This window comes from Trichoplax adhaerens, genomic scaffold (assembly GCF_000150275.1).
Source record: "Trichoplax adhaerens TRIADscaffold_1 genomic scaffold, whole genome shotgun sequence".
NCBI classification, from domain to species: domain Eukaryota; kingdom Metazoa; phylum Placozoa; class Uniplacotomia; order Trichoplacea; family Trichoplacidae; genus Trichoplax; species Trichoplax adhaerens.
The window spans coordinates 6,962,714-6,976,004 of NW_002060943.1; the positions used below are offsets into that span (position 1 = coordinate 6,962,714).

Sequence of the window (13,291 nt, forward strand, 5' to 3'; positions counted from 1 at the left end):
TGAACTCGGATGCAGCTATCGGCTATTTCATATTATAGGAAACTGTAGATCATGTCCATTGCTAGCTATTATAGATGGCTATTTGATCAGATTTATTAGGAGTAAAATAAAATGCGATGTATGAAATGGTTGTATTCATATCTATAGCTATCATTTTTTTGCTATTATTAATATACTTTCAGGCAAACCATCCATTTTCAATTGTCAATGTAACTGGTTCAAGTAAAGCTAATGTAGCAAAATTTGATTAATCAGTCTTGGTTCCAAATGGACGTATGGATTCCTCTATACACTATGTAGCTGATTTATTTTTAACTCAGTCACTTACCTTTTTGCTTTAATATAGCCTATAAAGTAATTATCTGACAAATTAAATAATTTAAAGTGAAGTATTGATTCTAGGCGCTACAAAACCGATTTAAAATGCAAGAATTGAATCAAGTGCTTTTATTACAATCTCATCTTAATTCGCTACTTTAAAACTAACTTCATTTTTATTCACTGAATACGGTCAAATCGAAGGAAATACCATATACTAAGGTTGGCTTGCATGTTTAATTTTTCATTTATAATGTCTTTCTACTTCTTACTATAAGTAATAGCTTACCTGGATTTATGAAAAAGAGGCCAGTAAGGATGAAAAAGCAATTTACTATTTTGTTCTTCATTTTTCTTTCTTGATTTCGACTAAAGATGAAGAAACCAAGGGTATAAAAATACTGACTGCAATCAATCTCAATTTGCATATTTATAGGCGGTATACAATAGGGGACTAGTCTACTCATAAGAATAATATAATATACATATCTAGTTCTATTGTACAGTTATTCCTATTACTATCACGATCACTAGATAAGTTAGAATTATAGACTTTATAATTAATTATTCCAATTAATTATTCCCATCGAAGTCAAAATGTAAATAAACAACCACTTGGTCATCAATTTTATAAAATTATGGCTACAGTTGAAATAACAAAGTAGCCGTGTTTCTTCAACTAGCTATGTTGCATTGCTATATTGATCTCATTTTTTTGTACAATTTAATTATTATGAATTACGTTTAATTTAACAGCTAAGAAACGATATAGAATTAAACTAGAAATGGGTTAAGTTTAACTCCGGAGGACATCCTCACCATCGACATCGATACTAGATACAAATAACCCTAAATCTATAAATTATGTGCCATCATGGACTCTTGATATCATCGATATCGATACTAGTTACGAATAACTCTAAAACTATTAACCATCTGCCATTACAGAATCTGTTATCTTCAACATCGATGTTATATACAAATAAGTGTAGAACTCTCATCTATTATCGGGAAAATACTCATTAAATGTTAGCAATCAATGTTAACTGGCCTGCTAGTAAATACTCCTATATTTCATTCTACTCTATGACGGTGAATAAAGCTAATGTAAGCCTTCTTTGTGACGATACAAAGTTCAAGGCTAAAATAGGAGATGAAATTATTCTTTTCAAATAATTAAGTTTAATGATATCTAAAATACCTTTCTAGCAAAAGATTATCCTATCTATTTTCATCAATACTTAAAAAATGCCGGCAACCAAAACATCTGGCCTAATAGTACACATTAATATGATCTTTCTACTATACGATTCTGAGGGAAGCTACTATAACCCTTACTACCTATGATATAGAATGGATGGTTAAGATACTATATGCTGATGAGCTGATTCTAATCGTAGTTTTAATCCTTGGCTTCGCATGGATCGCGGGAAAATGATCTGAGTAATGAATTATTTTAATTGTTTTCTTTCGAAGGCGCTTCTATACAGTAGCATAACATCAGCAACATGAATTTCTTAAAAGTCAAATCAAAATAGCAAAATGGAGAATTACTCATAGCAACCTATATGATCATCAATAAGAGCTTGTAAATTGGACTACAAGCTTTCGTGTATACCTTCCATAAATATTTCAATGAATAACTTTAGCTATAACATTTACTATTACCTAAGATTAGGCTAAAACTGTTCTGTACTGATTTATAGATCATACCTATGGAGTTGGCAAAATTCGAGCATTGCTCATAAAGGATGAAAAATAACTTTTACAGTTCATTACTCGAAGGGAGAAAATAAAATCTTCAGGTTGCTCATGTCATAATTTCGTTTGCAATCTTGTCGAGATTAAGTGTTGTACACAATCCTAACTGTTATATTTGGGATAATTACATTATCAGCAGTGGTCAACAACTGATATGGGAACGTTCTATCAGTTCTAGCCCTCTGTTTTTCTATCCTTGAAATAGCAAAAAAATAACTAGTATAATAAATTGACGATTTTCGGTCATAGAACGAAATTTTTTGGCACTACCTTTCAAAATTATCTGAAGAAGAAATATTGTGCTTTTTGACAATACCCTTGTTCTACTATTTAATTAAAGGTGAGCAGATCTCAACGCCAAATTTACCGCAATTAGGAATTATGATAGAGTAATAATCATGGTGTTTAGTCAAAAAATGAGACAAAAAATCTACTACCACATTTATGTATTCGTCGTATCTTGTATGAGAAATAAATTGGATATGGATATATCAGCGTGGAAATAGACAAAAGTCCCATAAGAAATTGACAGCTACTATATTAAAGTGACTCTTTTCCTCTTTTCTAATATTCAAAGGCAAGCAGATTTCAATTGCGATTTATCCCAATTAGAAATTACGAATGAGAAAATAAAAATGTGTCTACTTTCCAGCCGATAAATTGGACAAAAGTCTACTATCGTATCTCTGTCTACGTGCGGTACTCTTATATATTGAATAATAAATAGATGGGATATGGATTTATCGGGTGGAAACAGAGATATAAGTCACATAAGCCACAGATAGAGAACCAATAGAAATTGCAACTACACAAATATAGCGCTTTATTAGAGGATAAGATTAGGCATGGTAGCTTGTAACTTATTATAGTTGAGATGAAATATAAATTGGAGGAAAGAGTCACCTTAACTTACGGCTCCTGTCAGCATAAGCTGTAAATGCCAATTCGAGGATGGCCTGTTAAATTCTTAAACGACAGCGTTAATATTAATTCATTCCCTTACCTATCGGTACTATATGGATATTCTTCCAGTAGAGATGAATGTTCAAAGATATCCAACGAAAATAAGCAAACTGCCACTTTTAAAAGCCTGCCATGAGCTGGCTGCAAGTGGATTTTATTAGAAAAGAGATCATAATCTAAATTCTAGGCCTCTGATTAGCCCAATCTAGAGATATCAGTTTACAGGAGCCGAACTAAAAGTCTTCAACTGCACTTCTAAAATAGTTCTATCTGGAGGTTATTCAAGTAGGGATCGCAGTGTCAAATCTTAGGTATCCAATTTTCTCCCTTTCCAAAAATATCCAACAGGTCTTAATTATAAATTACACGTCGATTGCAGATTTTTCTTGAAAGAGATCATAACTTTAATCCGAAGTGACCCCTTCAGCCCCAGCCTCAAGCATCAAATATGAGGGTAGCGGATTGAAAATTCTCAATATTTACCCATGATTAATAGGACGATAGATCCGCTTCCAAATCAACTCTTTCTAGACTTTATTCAGGTAGAGATATTGGCATCGAATCAACTGTGCCCAACCCCAACAATCTCAAGCGATCGCCTTGAGAATATGCCATGAATACCGTCAATTTCAAGTAGGTTTTTAGAAGAGAAATTATGAATTAAATTGAAAGATTACCTGTTAACTGATTAAGCTACCGCCATCATAACGATATTCTGTATAGGTAACTTTAGTTGTAGTAAGCTAATGTACAAGCAGGATCGAACTCGCGACATTATTTGAAACTCACATAGCCTAAAATATTTCTAAAGAGTCATAGCTATATTCGAGTATAATTATTATCACTAGGCTAAAAGTACGCGGACAATTATTCAACTGAAGATGCCAATTTTATTTTGAAGGTATGTAGTGGAAAACAACTCCAACTAAGTCGTACACATGTCGTCAAGTTTTACTGCACATTTTCAGCAGCCAAAACAGCATAAGGATGCTATAAGACTTTTTCTTACCACTAGAAGAAGCTTTAGCTTACCTTGTAATGCAACGTAGAATCTTTCGAACTTGTTGTTAACCAATAAAACTTACAAGATTAACCGTAATCTATCGCAATATATGAATTTAAGCAAGATGAAATTTTAATAATTTCATACTGTCAGAATTTGATAACTGCAAGGTGATAAATACTTTCAACAATTCGATAAAATTCGTATAAGCGTTTCTTCAGCGTTAATATTTCACTATTTTACATATCTTATACAGGCGAGATTTATCACACATAGTTTCCATAGCGTCGTAAACAACTTCTTGTTGTGTCTTTCAATAAAATTCATTAAACATTGTCATGAAAGGAATCGAAAGGGAAAAGCTCCTAATTAATCTATGATAACTTTGTTGCTTTCTTGATCGATCGCATACAAATATAGTGCTATGAACTTTCGATAGTGCTTATGCAAAGTGAATACAAGTGCATTCATTCAATTATTTCGAAATCCAGAGCAGACAAGTATTTTATCGTACCGTATACTTGAATACAAATCCAGCTAATAGGGCTGTTATTTCCAATACCACCGAAATTAATTTAAACCGCCGTTAAAATTCTCTCGTTTCATCCTTATTTGCATGTGTACACTTCGTATACTGTAGACCAAATTTATTCCATAGACAAACAAGATGGTAGGATATTACTATATTCGTCCATCCTGAAATTATTGACTTTATGGCAACGTCAATTTTCAACATGCTAACATCTCTCAAAATGGTCATGGTCAATTCTAATCTTTTTGTCTGTTTTTATTATAGATACTATAAATGTATTATTAATCAGTTAATCTCGATATAACTCTAATCATTTCCATAATAAAAATATCAACTCCACATGTAAGTAGAGCGATAACGAATTTCATTTCTTTTCTAGCCTTCCTTAGCATTTCGGTATGCTTACATTTGCAAAGATTTTACCATATTTTGCATTTAACTTCCATACTACTCTTCTGATTCTTACCATGATAACTTCGACTACTATAAGCTAGCACAACCAAAAATTCACTGATCGTCATCTTCTTACTCATACTTCCCCACTTCTTCGTCTATAAATTGATCTACAGTATTCTAACTCATTATCTATCTTTATGATTTCCGTAATAATAAAATCAAATCAACTTTCTTATAGAACTAAGTAACACCAACCAGTGACTCCTACTTTTAATCAATTCTGCCTACGGTATACGTTAATATTTTAGAATCTATCGAACGGCTAAATTTTCATGGATACGATTCAAAATATAAGTAAAAATAAAAATGGTTGCAGTTAGCTCTAGCCTATGTTGTTTCTACTTTAGTTTAGCTATTAAGTTTTCGTACAATCCTTCGCAATGATTTCTTATATTTTTATTTGCACGCCAGTTACAATTTTTACGGAGTCCGAGTCCGCAACATTTATACCTGGAATATAATAACATAGGTTTTTCTTGATATCTCACACTTATGCATATGAACGACACAGTAATGGTGCGTTCACATGGGGGGGGGGGGGCGAAAACCTAGCTTTGAATCAAGAACTAGACCTATTTGGTCAAATCCTTTCCAAAACTCGCCGCTGGTTGCCCAAAATATAAAATTTTATATTATGGGCGTCGGGCGACCAGCGTCGTGTATTTGAAAGGGCTTACTCGAAAAGTAAAGCCTTCTAAATTTGGATGCGTGATTGTACCGTAGCTTACACACGCTAACGCTAACGAAAAAAGTCTCTTATTGACTTAAAGAGACGAGATTAGTTATATCACCAAATAGATCAGTTCCAACGACCGATTACCATAGCATAGTTATAGCGTCACTGATAGTGTAGACGAGGTAGTCAGAGAATTATTACTATTACTGAAGAAATCTTGACAACCAAGATTATAGTCTTGACAATTCAATAGTAATTGATAAACTAGTTGACTAACCGACTAAGTAACTAAAAAGTGATTTTCAGGCACCAGCCTTTTATAATCTCGTCAGAAGTTCCTGGTGTATACAAAGTAAAACTATCCTTCTAAAGTTTTATGAATTATTATAAATATTACCAATACAGACTATATAGCTGTGCATTATCATATTAATCAAAGACTAAACAGATTATATGAAGAAATGATAATTAATAAAACGTCAATTCACACAAACAATTTTTAATATTACTCATAATTACAACGAGCTTACGCATCGTACAATCTGTTAGTAAGAGCCCCCAAAAATAATAAATTCGTATATAAAATATAATTTCGCGCGAAATATACAGCGGTCAAGATAAATAAAGGACATAATCAAGATTTTCAAGATTACAGGTAAGTTAGTTCGATTTACAGCTCCTCTGCAAGCAATCCAACCAAATAATTATAAACAAAAATAGCAATTTTTGTATTTCCATAACATCTATCATCGTACGAAATCTAAATTACCATGAACTCTTTTCTATCAATCGTGAGAGTATTAAAAATATCTTCATTCCTTTTAAAATGAATAAGATGAATGATCTAATTTGTGTTATATTCGCATTATATTCGTGGCTCACCAACATCTTTGGAGTTAACACGAAATACAGCAAATTGTGTAACATATCTCGCCATTTCTAAACCTTGCTGTACACAGGATGATCGTATCCATTTCGTCCCAACTACCTTGATACAGTACAGTGCAGTGACAAGACCATAAGCCAATATTCAATTTAAAATTATTTATTCATATAAGGCAAGGATTCATATCAAACATTAAGATATTACTTATTGGCCACGATTGCCTAGATCGGCTGGAGCAGTTTCCGAAACTATGTTCTTAGCTTGCTTAAAATTTGTTGCTTTTGCCTCATATTCTTTGCCATTGGCTAAACTTGATGATATTGTGTGACTTAGTCCATCAATTCCTTTTTTTCTATATATAATGGTATACAGTATTATTTAAGCGAACAGACATTATGAACGGTGCTCAAAAGTCCATTAAAACTATTCTTATCCTTTTCTTAAATAGGAAATTATGCTTCAATATTCTACTTACACGAAAGAAACACCTTCAGGAACTTTCTCGTACAGTTGCCGAATGGGCGATATCGGAATATCACGTAAAACTAAGCCTGATACCAAAACACAAAGTAATAGTTATATCATTGTCAGGAATTGGATGTACTGGTAAAACTATACAAAAAACTTTGTATAATTTGATAAAGCCACTCACTGCTATTTAACTTACTAATTCGCGGCTGAAGGAGTGGCATCAATGCTTTGGTAACTTCTGCGATTGATTCTCCAGTATCGATATAAATAGCTCCAATAAGAGCTTCAACAACGTCTGATACAGGTTTTGGAATTTTAACCTCTTCCGTAAAGTTTTCGAAAAGTGCTTCGGTCCGATCATTATAATTCATTTCATCGTCTATCATATAATCCTACATCATAAAAGTAAATCAGTTTTATTGCGCATGACATAGGTGTAGTTTATAATTAATTGATAATCAATCATCACCCAATAAAGTATCTTACGCAAGTAATAATCTTAGCAAATTGGTCAATATCCCTGAATAAGTCTGGAGATTCTTGAAATACATATTTAGAAACGCCGATAGCTATACCAATGACCGCTAGACATTTATTATTTACAATAGCTTCTTGGAAGTCATGTAGCTTAGCTGGCTTTGCATCCGGATGGCTATTGAAAAAATGTCTCGCTATAATATATTGCAGAATTGTGTCACCTAGAAATTCTAGCTTTTGATTGGATTCTATAGCAATATCATGATGATGATAGCTTGAATGAGTTAAAGCCCGAATCATAAAAAGCTTATTTTGAAACGAATACCCGATCACTTTTTCCAGTCGCTCTAGATTATTCGTTTCGTATATTTTATTAATTTCATTACTGGATATATTATCATCATCTGGCAACAGCGATGCTGCACTTGCATTTATTGTAAATTTAATATCTTTATCAAGCCAAGAGATAAAATATTTTGCATGTCTTTCATCAAACTCAAGTAAGATGGCCGCCAGGATTGCTTTCATAACATCAGCAATGGATTTACTACTAAATTTCTGATGTGTCACAGCTTTATCACCATCTAAGTCTGAAGTAACTTTTTCATCTAGATTTTTAACCTTACTTGAAAGTAATTTATATCCAGGGGGTATCCACCCTTCATTCTTTAATAGATTAAATGGCTTTCCTATAATATACTCACAAATAGGGGTTGATTTACCAAGCTTTAATAAATTATCATTGCGAACAATTTTTGTAAGCTCATTTGTAAGTTGTCCCTCATGATACTTTGGGTGACTTATGAACAAATTTGCTGCAATAATAAATTTCAGAAATGAATCGCCCAGAAATTCTAATCTCTCTAAACTGATATCATCTTCAGCCTCAGCCAATGTTAGCGCTTCCAGTAACTTCAGTGTAAAAGTTTGATTTTTACTTATGCTAATACCGTTAATAGGGATAGATCCGAATAACACATCTTTAAGTTCATGAGCCAATAACAATGTTTCCATTCGCCATAGAAAACTTGGAATGCATGTTATAACCTTCCAAACAGATGCTGATAGGAAATATCTTTTACACAATTCCGGAATTAATTCTGTTATTTTACTAGAAGTTTCTGATTGCTTATCTGTAATTGGAATGTTACTCGTTGAGGTTAACTGAATCTCATCATCAGATATGTAACTTTCGTTACTGATATCGACTGATTTAGCATCTGTATTAGAACGTAGCATATTACGTCTTTTCGAAATTTTTTTAACAAGCAACAAAGGTTGCTTTGGATCTTTAATTGTAATATGATACCTCTCCTTGTAATATGTCATGAAATTCTTATCGCAGTCGTCATCGCCTTGCATGTTATCCTCTGGTGAGCGATGTCTACAAATTTCTCTGATTTCATACATACCTGGATAGTCGCCATAATTTTGAACAACTAGGGCATCATTAAGCATATCTAATTTGGTACAATCAATTTCGACATAATGTTGTCGATATTTGATAATTTCGTCGATGTATTTGTAATCGATATCCGCATCACTAAATTGAAGAACAGAAAAATTAATTAATTTAAAACAATTATTGGAAGACAACTAATATCCATATAAGAACGTGATCGAAACTATCAACTAATGATTCTGGTAATAGTTTACATACAAGTCATTTCCTGTTGTAGAATTCACAATAATTGGGATTAACATATAACCAGAAATACTAAAACGAGCATTGTATCTCAGGTCATCTCTGTTGATTTGAAAGGCAAACGTGCATATTTTCTTATTAAAAAAGTGAATCTGTAATAATTGTTCTGAAGTTACCATCTTTCTCCGACAACTTAATTTTATGGAAGCTTCTATCGCACCGTAGGAGGTATACAAATTAAAACAGGGTAACTAGAGAAATAACAGCATGATTTTATTAAGTCTTCAACAAAAAAAGCATATTACAGATATTGTCGCTAACACCAAATATAATTTAACAGAATTTTGACTGTCATTGCGAGTAATACGATATCTATGTTGCCACTATATCACTGTATTTCTATAAATCATGCTAACTTCCGGCAGCTTGTGCGATAGTATTATACCAAAATTGACTTTATCAAAGATATTCACGGCTTTGTATGGTGGTAACGCCTTCATAACCAGCGCATAGAGATAAAGATCTTGTTTCTCCTTTGGATGGCAATCATTCAGTACTGCTGGAATCTATAATTTACGTATGCATATAATTAACAGATACTATCGAAAAAAATATAAAGAATAATTTCCTACATATCAGATGACTTTATCCTACCTTTTGAGGACATGAAACTTCTTTTTTGCCTATAGCATCTTCTACCGTTGCCTTGTTGTCAATACTATTGTCACTATCATCGTCGAAAGATACATTTTTCGAGAATGATTCAGATTGTAGGTACTTGACAGGTACTAAATTATCATCTAACTGTCCTATTTCATGTAACTCCTGGCATACTAGCAGCGCAGTAGAAGCCTTTGCGCGCTTCTCAGTTATCGCTAAAGGGCCCTATGAATTTCAAACATAGATTATTAGCCATAAAAATAATCTGGATTGGAAACTCGTACAGCTTCTTTTAATCCAAAAATTTTCAACATTTGATATTACTTGAATGAACCAAGTTATTCAATAAACGATAAAATGATGAAGCAAATAACATTGATTCTTATATCTAGCTTTACCGATCCCAGTTGTAGTGGATTTTACTTACAGTAATGGAGTCAGGCAGAGGAGAAGAAGATGGTAACTGTATGGTTGCTTTTATCTTTCCTGGCATCATGAACGACTTATTCAAGGTAATGACCGGCTCCGGTACGCTATATTCGTCTTGAGGTAGCGTACTACAGTACCTGTACATGTACCGGTAATACAAATCATTTACAGTTCTAGTCTCAGATTAGCTTTTATTCTACATACTTGTATCAATTAACTCTTATGAATAAATCATAATCAAAGGAAATCTGAAATCAAAGAATAATATTTTCATACCAATGTAGCAACTTAACACTATTTGACATTGTGACTTTAGCACCGGTAGATTCAACTTCATATGGGGGCACTAAATTTAAACTATCATCAGCTAAATAATCTTCTTCAGTACCAACAGCTCTGCATTGGCATTGGTCTTGCAAGTACCTCTCGAGATACGACCACGTTGAAAATTGATCCCGTGCGTCAGCTATTTTATCTTTTTCCACCAGTATTATATAATGAGCATGTTGAGCTCGAGCTCTACCTTTGGCTTGTAGATATGAGCCAAAAGTTTTAATTTCATCAAATCGAACGACTAAATTGCATTTAGGAACATCTATTCCTTCCTCTAGCACATTGGTCGCTACCAATATATTTACATCTTGCCGACGAAATTTATTAATGGCACGAGTTTGTTGATTATGGGACATATTAGTAGCTACCAGACTAGAAGATACTCGAGTACCATGGCCAACCACAAAATCGCTTTTTATACAGGAAAATGCGTTATCATGCTCAGCCACCTTGTCTAGTATAGAACTTAAAGCATAAGCAACACAGCGCTTTTCAGTAAAGATAATCGCACAAAAATTTCTGCTATCTCCCAAATTTGATAGAAGTTTATGAAGTTCATTAAAGAGTGTAAATAACTTTGGTTGTTGATAGACAGACTCCCAATGATCCAGTCCAGCCTGTTGTAACTCTTTCTGTATAAGGTATAACTTCTTTAGGAACAATGAATATAGCTTCCATTTGGAAGGATCATTAATGACTTTTACAAGCTCATTTATGACCGAGTTGATGATAAGATATAATCCGTACCCTCCGAGCCCTTCATACGTTGCTTTAAAATCTTTGACGTATCCTTCTAAAACTTTCTTACTTGACGTATCATTCATATTGTAATCCACAATTCGTTTATTTTGGCTAGGCAAACTACTTATCCAGTCCTCGATATTACGTATCGACGATATAACCTCACTTAATTTATGGCGATGGTTATCTAATAAGTTGATTGCGTAAGGAATTAACATTTCTTCAGCCTTTGTACTATGATTTGCCAAGTCTTGTCGGTACGAAGTAGTAACAACTCGACTTAATAATATCGCTTCCAATGACCTAATTTTATTTTCGATTTGACCAATTCTGCATTTACCATGAAAGACAGACGCAGTCATACCAAATATTCGGGGCTTGCTTTTTTGCTCCTTGTATACGTAGTCACGCATAATTTGTACATACGTATGATTTCCAACAGCATGATGGCATTCATCAAATATTAATAAATTAATTTGACTAACTTTGATATAGCCGTGTTGTAAAATTTGTGCTAAGATATCAGCAGTCATAACTAAGACCTGCTGAGAGTCTAATTCATAAACCCATTTTGTTTTATTCCACAGGTCAACATCATCTCCTACATAGTCACCAACTTTGAAAGGCGTTTCTTTACGCAAGACATCGCTTTGTTGCCTGGCTAGTGGAACTAAATAGATCAAGATAAGTACACATGCAAGAATTAATCGTTGTTACTCGAATAATAACTTTGACGATTGCAGCTGATGCTGCAGTAAACAGAAATTAAAAATTGAAATTATGAAATACGCATCGTAGCGTTATTATGGATTGACTGCATCTTCAGTTCATATGCATGCTTGCAATTAAGCCAATAGCTATACTATACACGAAATAAAATTGCAAATAGAGTAGTCGTGAACTGTTGTAGATATATAGTACAGTTGTACGGCGACAATACTGTACATTGCAAGCAATCCATGGATATTAATAGATTAAGCATCGAAGTATGGGATACGTATACATTGGATCCTGGTCATGATGGCAACGTTTAGATTAACTCTATCTTCCAGTACTATCCGGATACATTTAATTTTGGGTATCAATCACACCAAAGTATCAAAGAATTGTTAGCAACTACTGAATCAGTAGTACAGTATCGTATGTTATCCTAGAAGATATTCGATGTCAATAAGTAGCTAATGAACAACACGTGAATCATGATTCCTTCATCTTGTATTTGTAGATTGATGTAGACGTTGTTTACGATAGTAGTGCTACCAGTAATGTACGTATCATAAGGCAAAATATAGATGCAAAGCTATCATTGGATTAACTTAATACCTGTATTGACCAAGAAAAAGGTCTTCTTCCCACCCTGATCGAGAGGCTTTGGAAGAATTTCGTGTTGTAACTTTTTAATCAGCATAACAGCAATGAAGGTTTTACCACTGCCGGTATTCAAGCAGATGATAGCATTACTTCGTAAAGCAGCTTCTAATAATTCACTTTGATAAGCCCTCGGCTTTAGTAATTCCTCCTTATGGTCATCAACATTATCTTGACTTGTTGCATCCATGATTCTCCAGCTTGTGTATATATATATATGTTAAAAGTTATTGAAGGTCAATCGATTAGCAAGCACAACACTGTACAATACTTGACTATCCTTCTCTCTAATATGTTAAAAGTTATTGAAGGTCAATCGATTGGCAAGCACAACACTGTATAATACTTGACTATCCTTCTCTCTAATATTACCCTACTGCATAATACTGTATTATCTATCCTATCGTATAAAACTATTATTATTATTGACTCTACTGGATCGATGACATTTTGATCGCATTGGATGCCAAACTGTGCCCATTAAGAATTTGGAGGATGTGATTTCCAATCAATTTAAAAACTGCTGACGTAGACTCTTTTCCGCCCTTGTAGATGTATCATAAAAGAAGAAG

General features: G+C 33.4%; 1 protein-coding gene across 1 annotated transcript; it reads right to left on the reverse strand.

Annotated features, from left to right (window-relative positions):
- Positions 1-7,066: 7,066 nt before the first annotated feature.
- TRIADDRAFT_18215 (uncharacterized protein) lies at positions 7,067-12,909 on the reverse strand (the record flags this gene model as incomplete). Its single annotated transcript, XM_002108718.1, has 9 exons — positions 7,067-7,146; positions 7,263-7,458; positions 7,553-8,671; positions 9,581-9,754; positions 9,936-10,073; positions 10,276-10,322; positions 10,573-11,136; positions 11,518-12,021; positions 12,675-12,909. The coding sequence occupies 9 exons, from the start codon at positions 12,907-12,909 to the stop codon at positions 7,067-7,069; spliced, it is 3,057 nt and encodes a 1,018-aa protein (XP_002108754.1).
- Between the last annotated feature and the right edge of the window lie 382 nt (positions 12,910-13,291).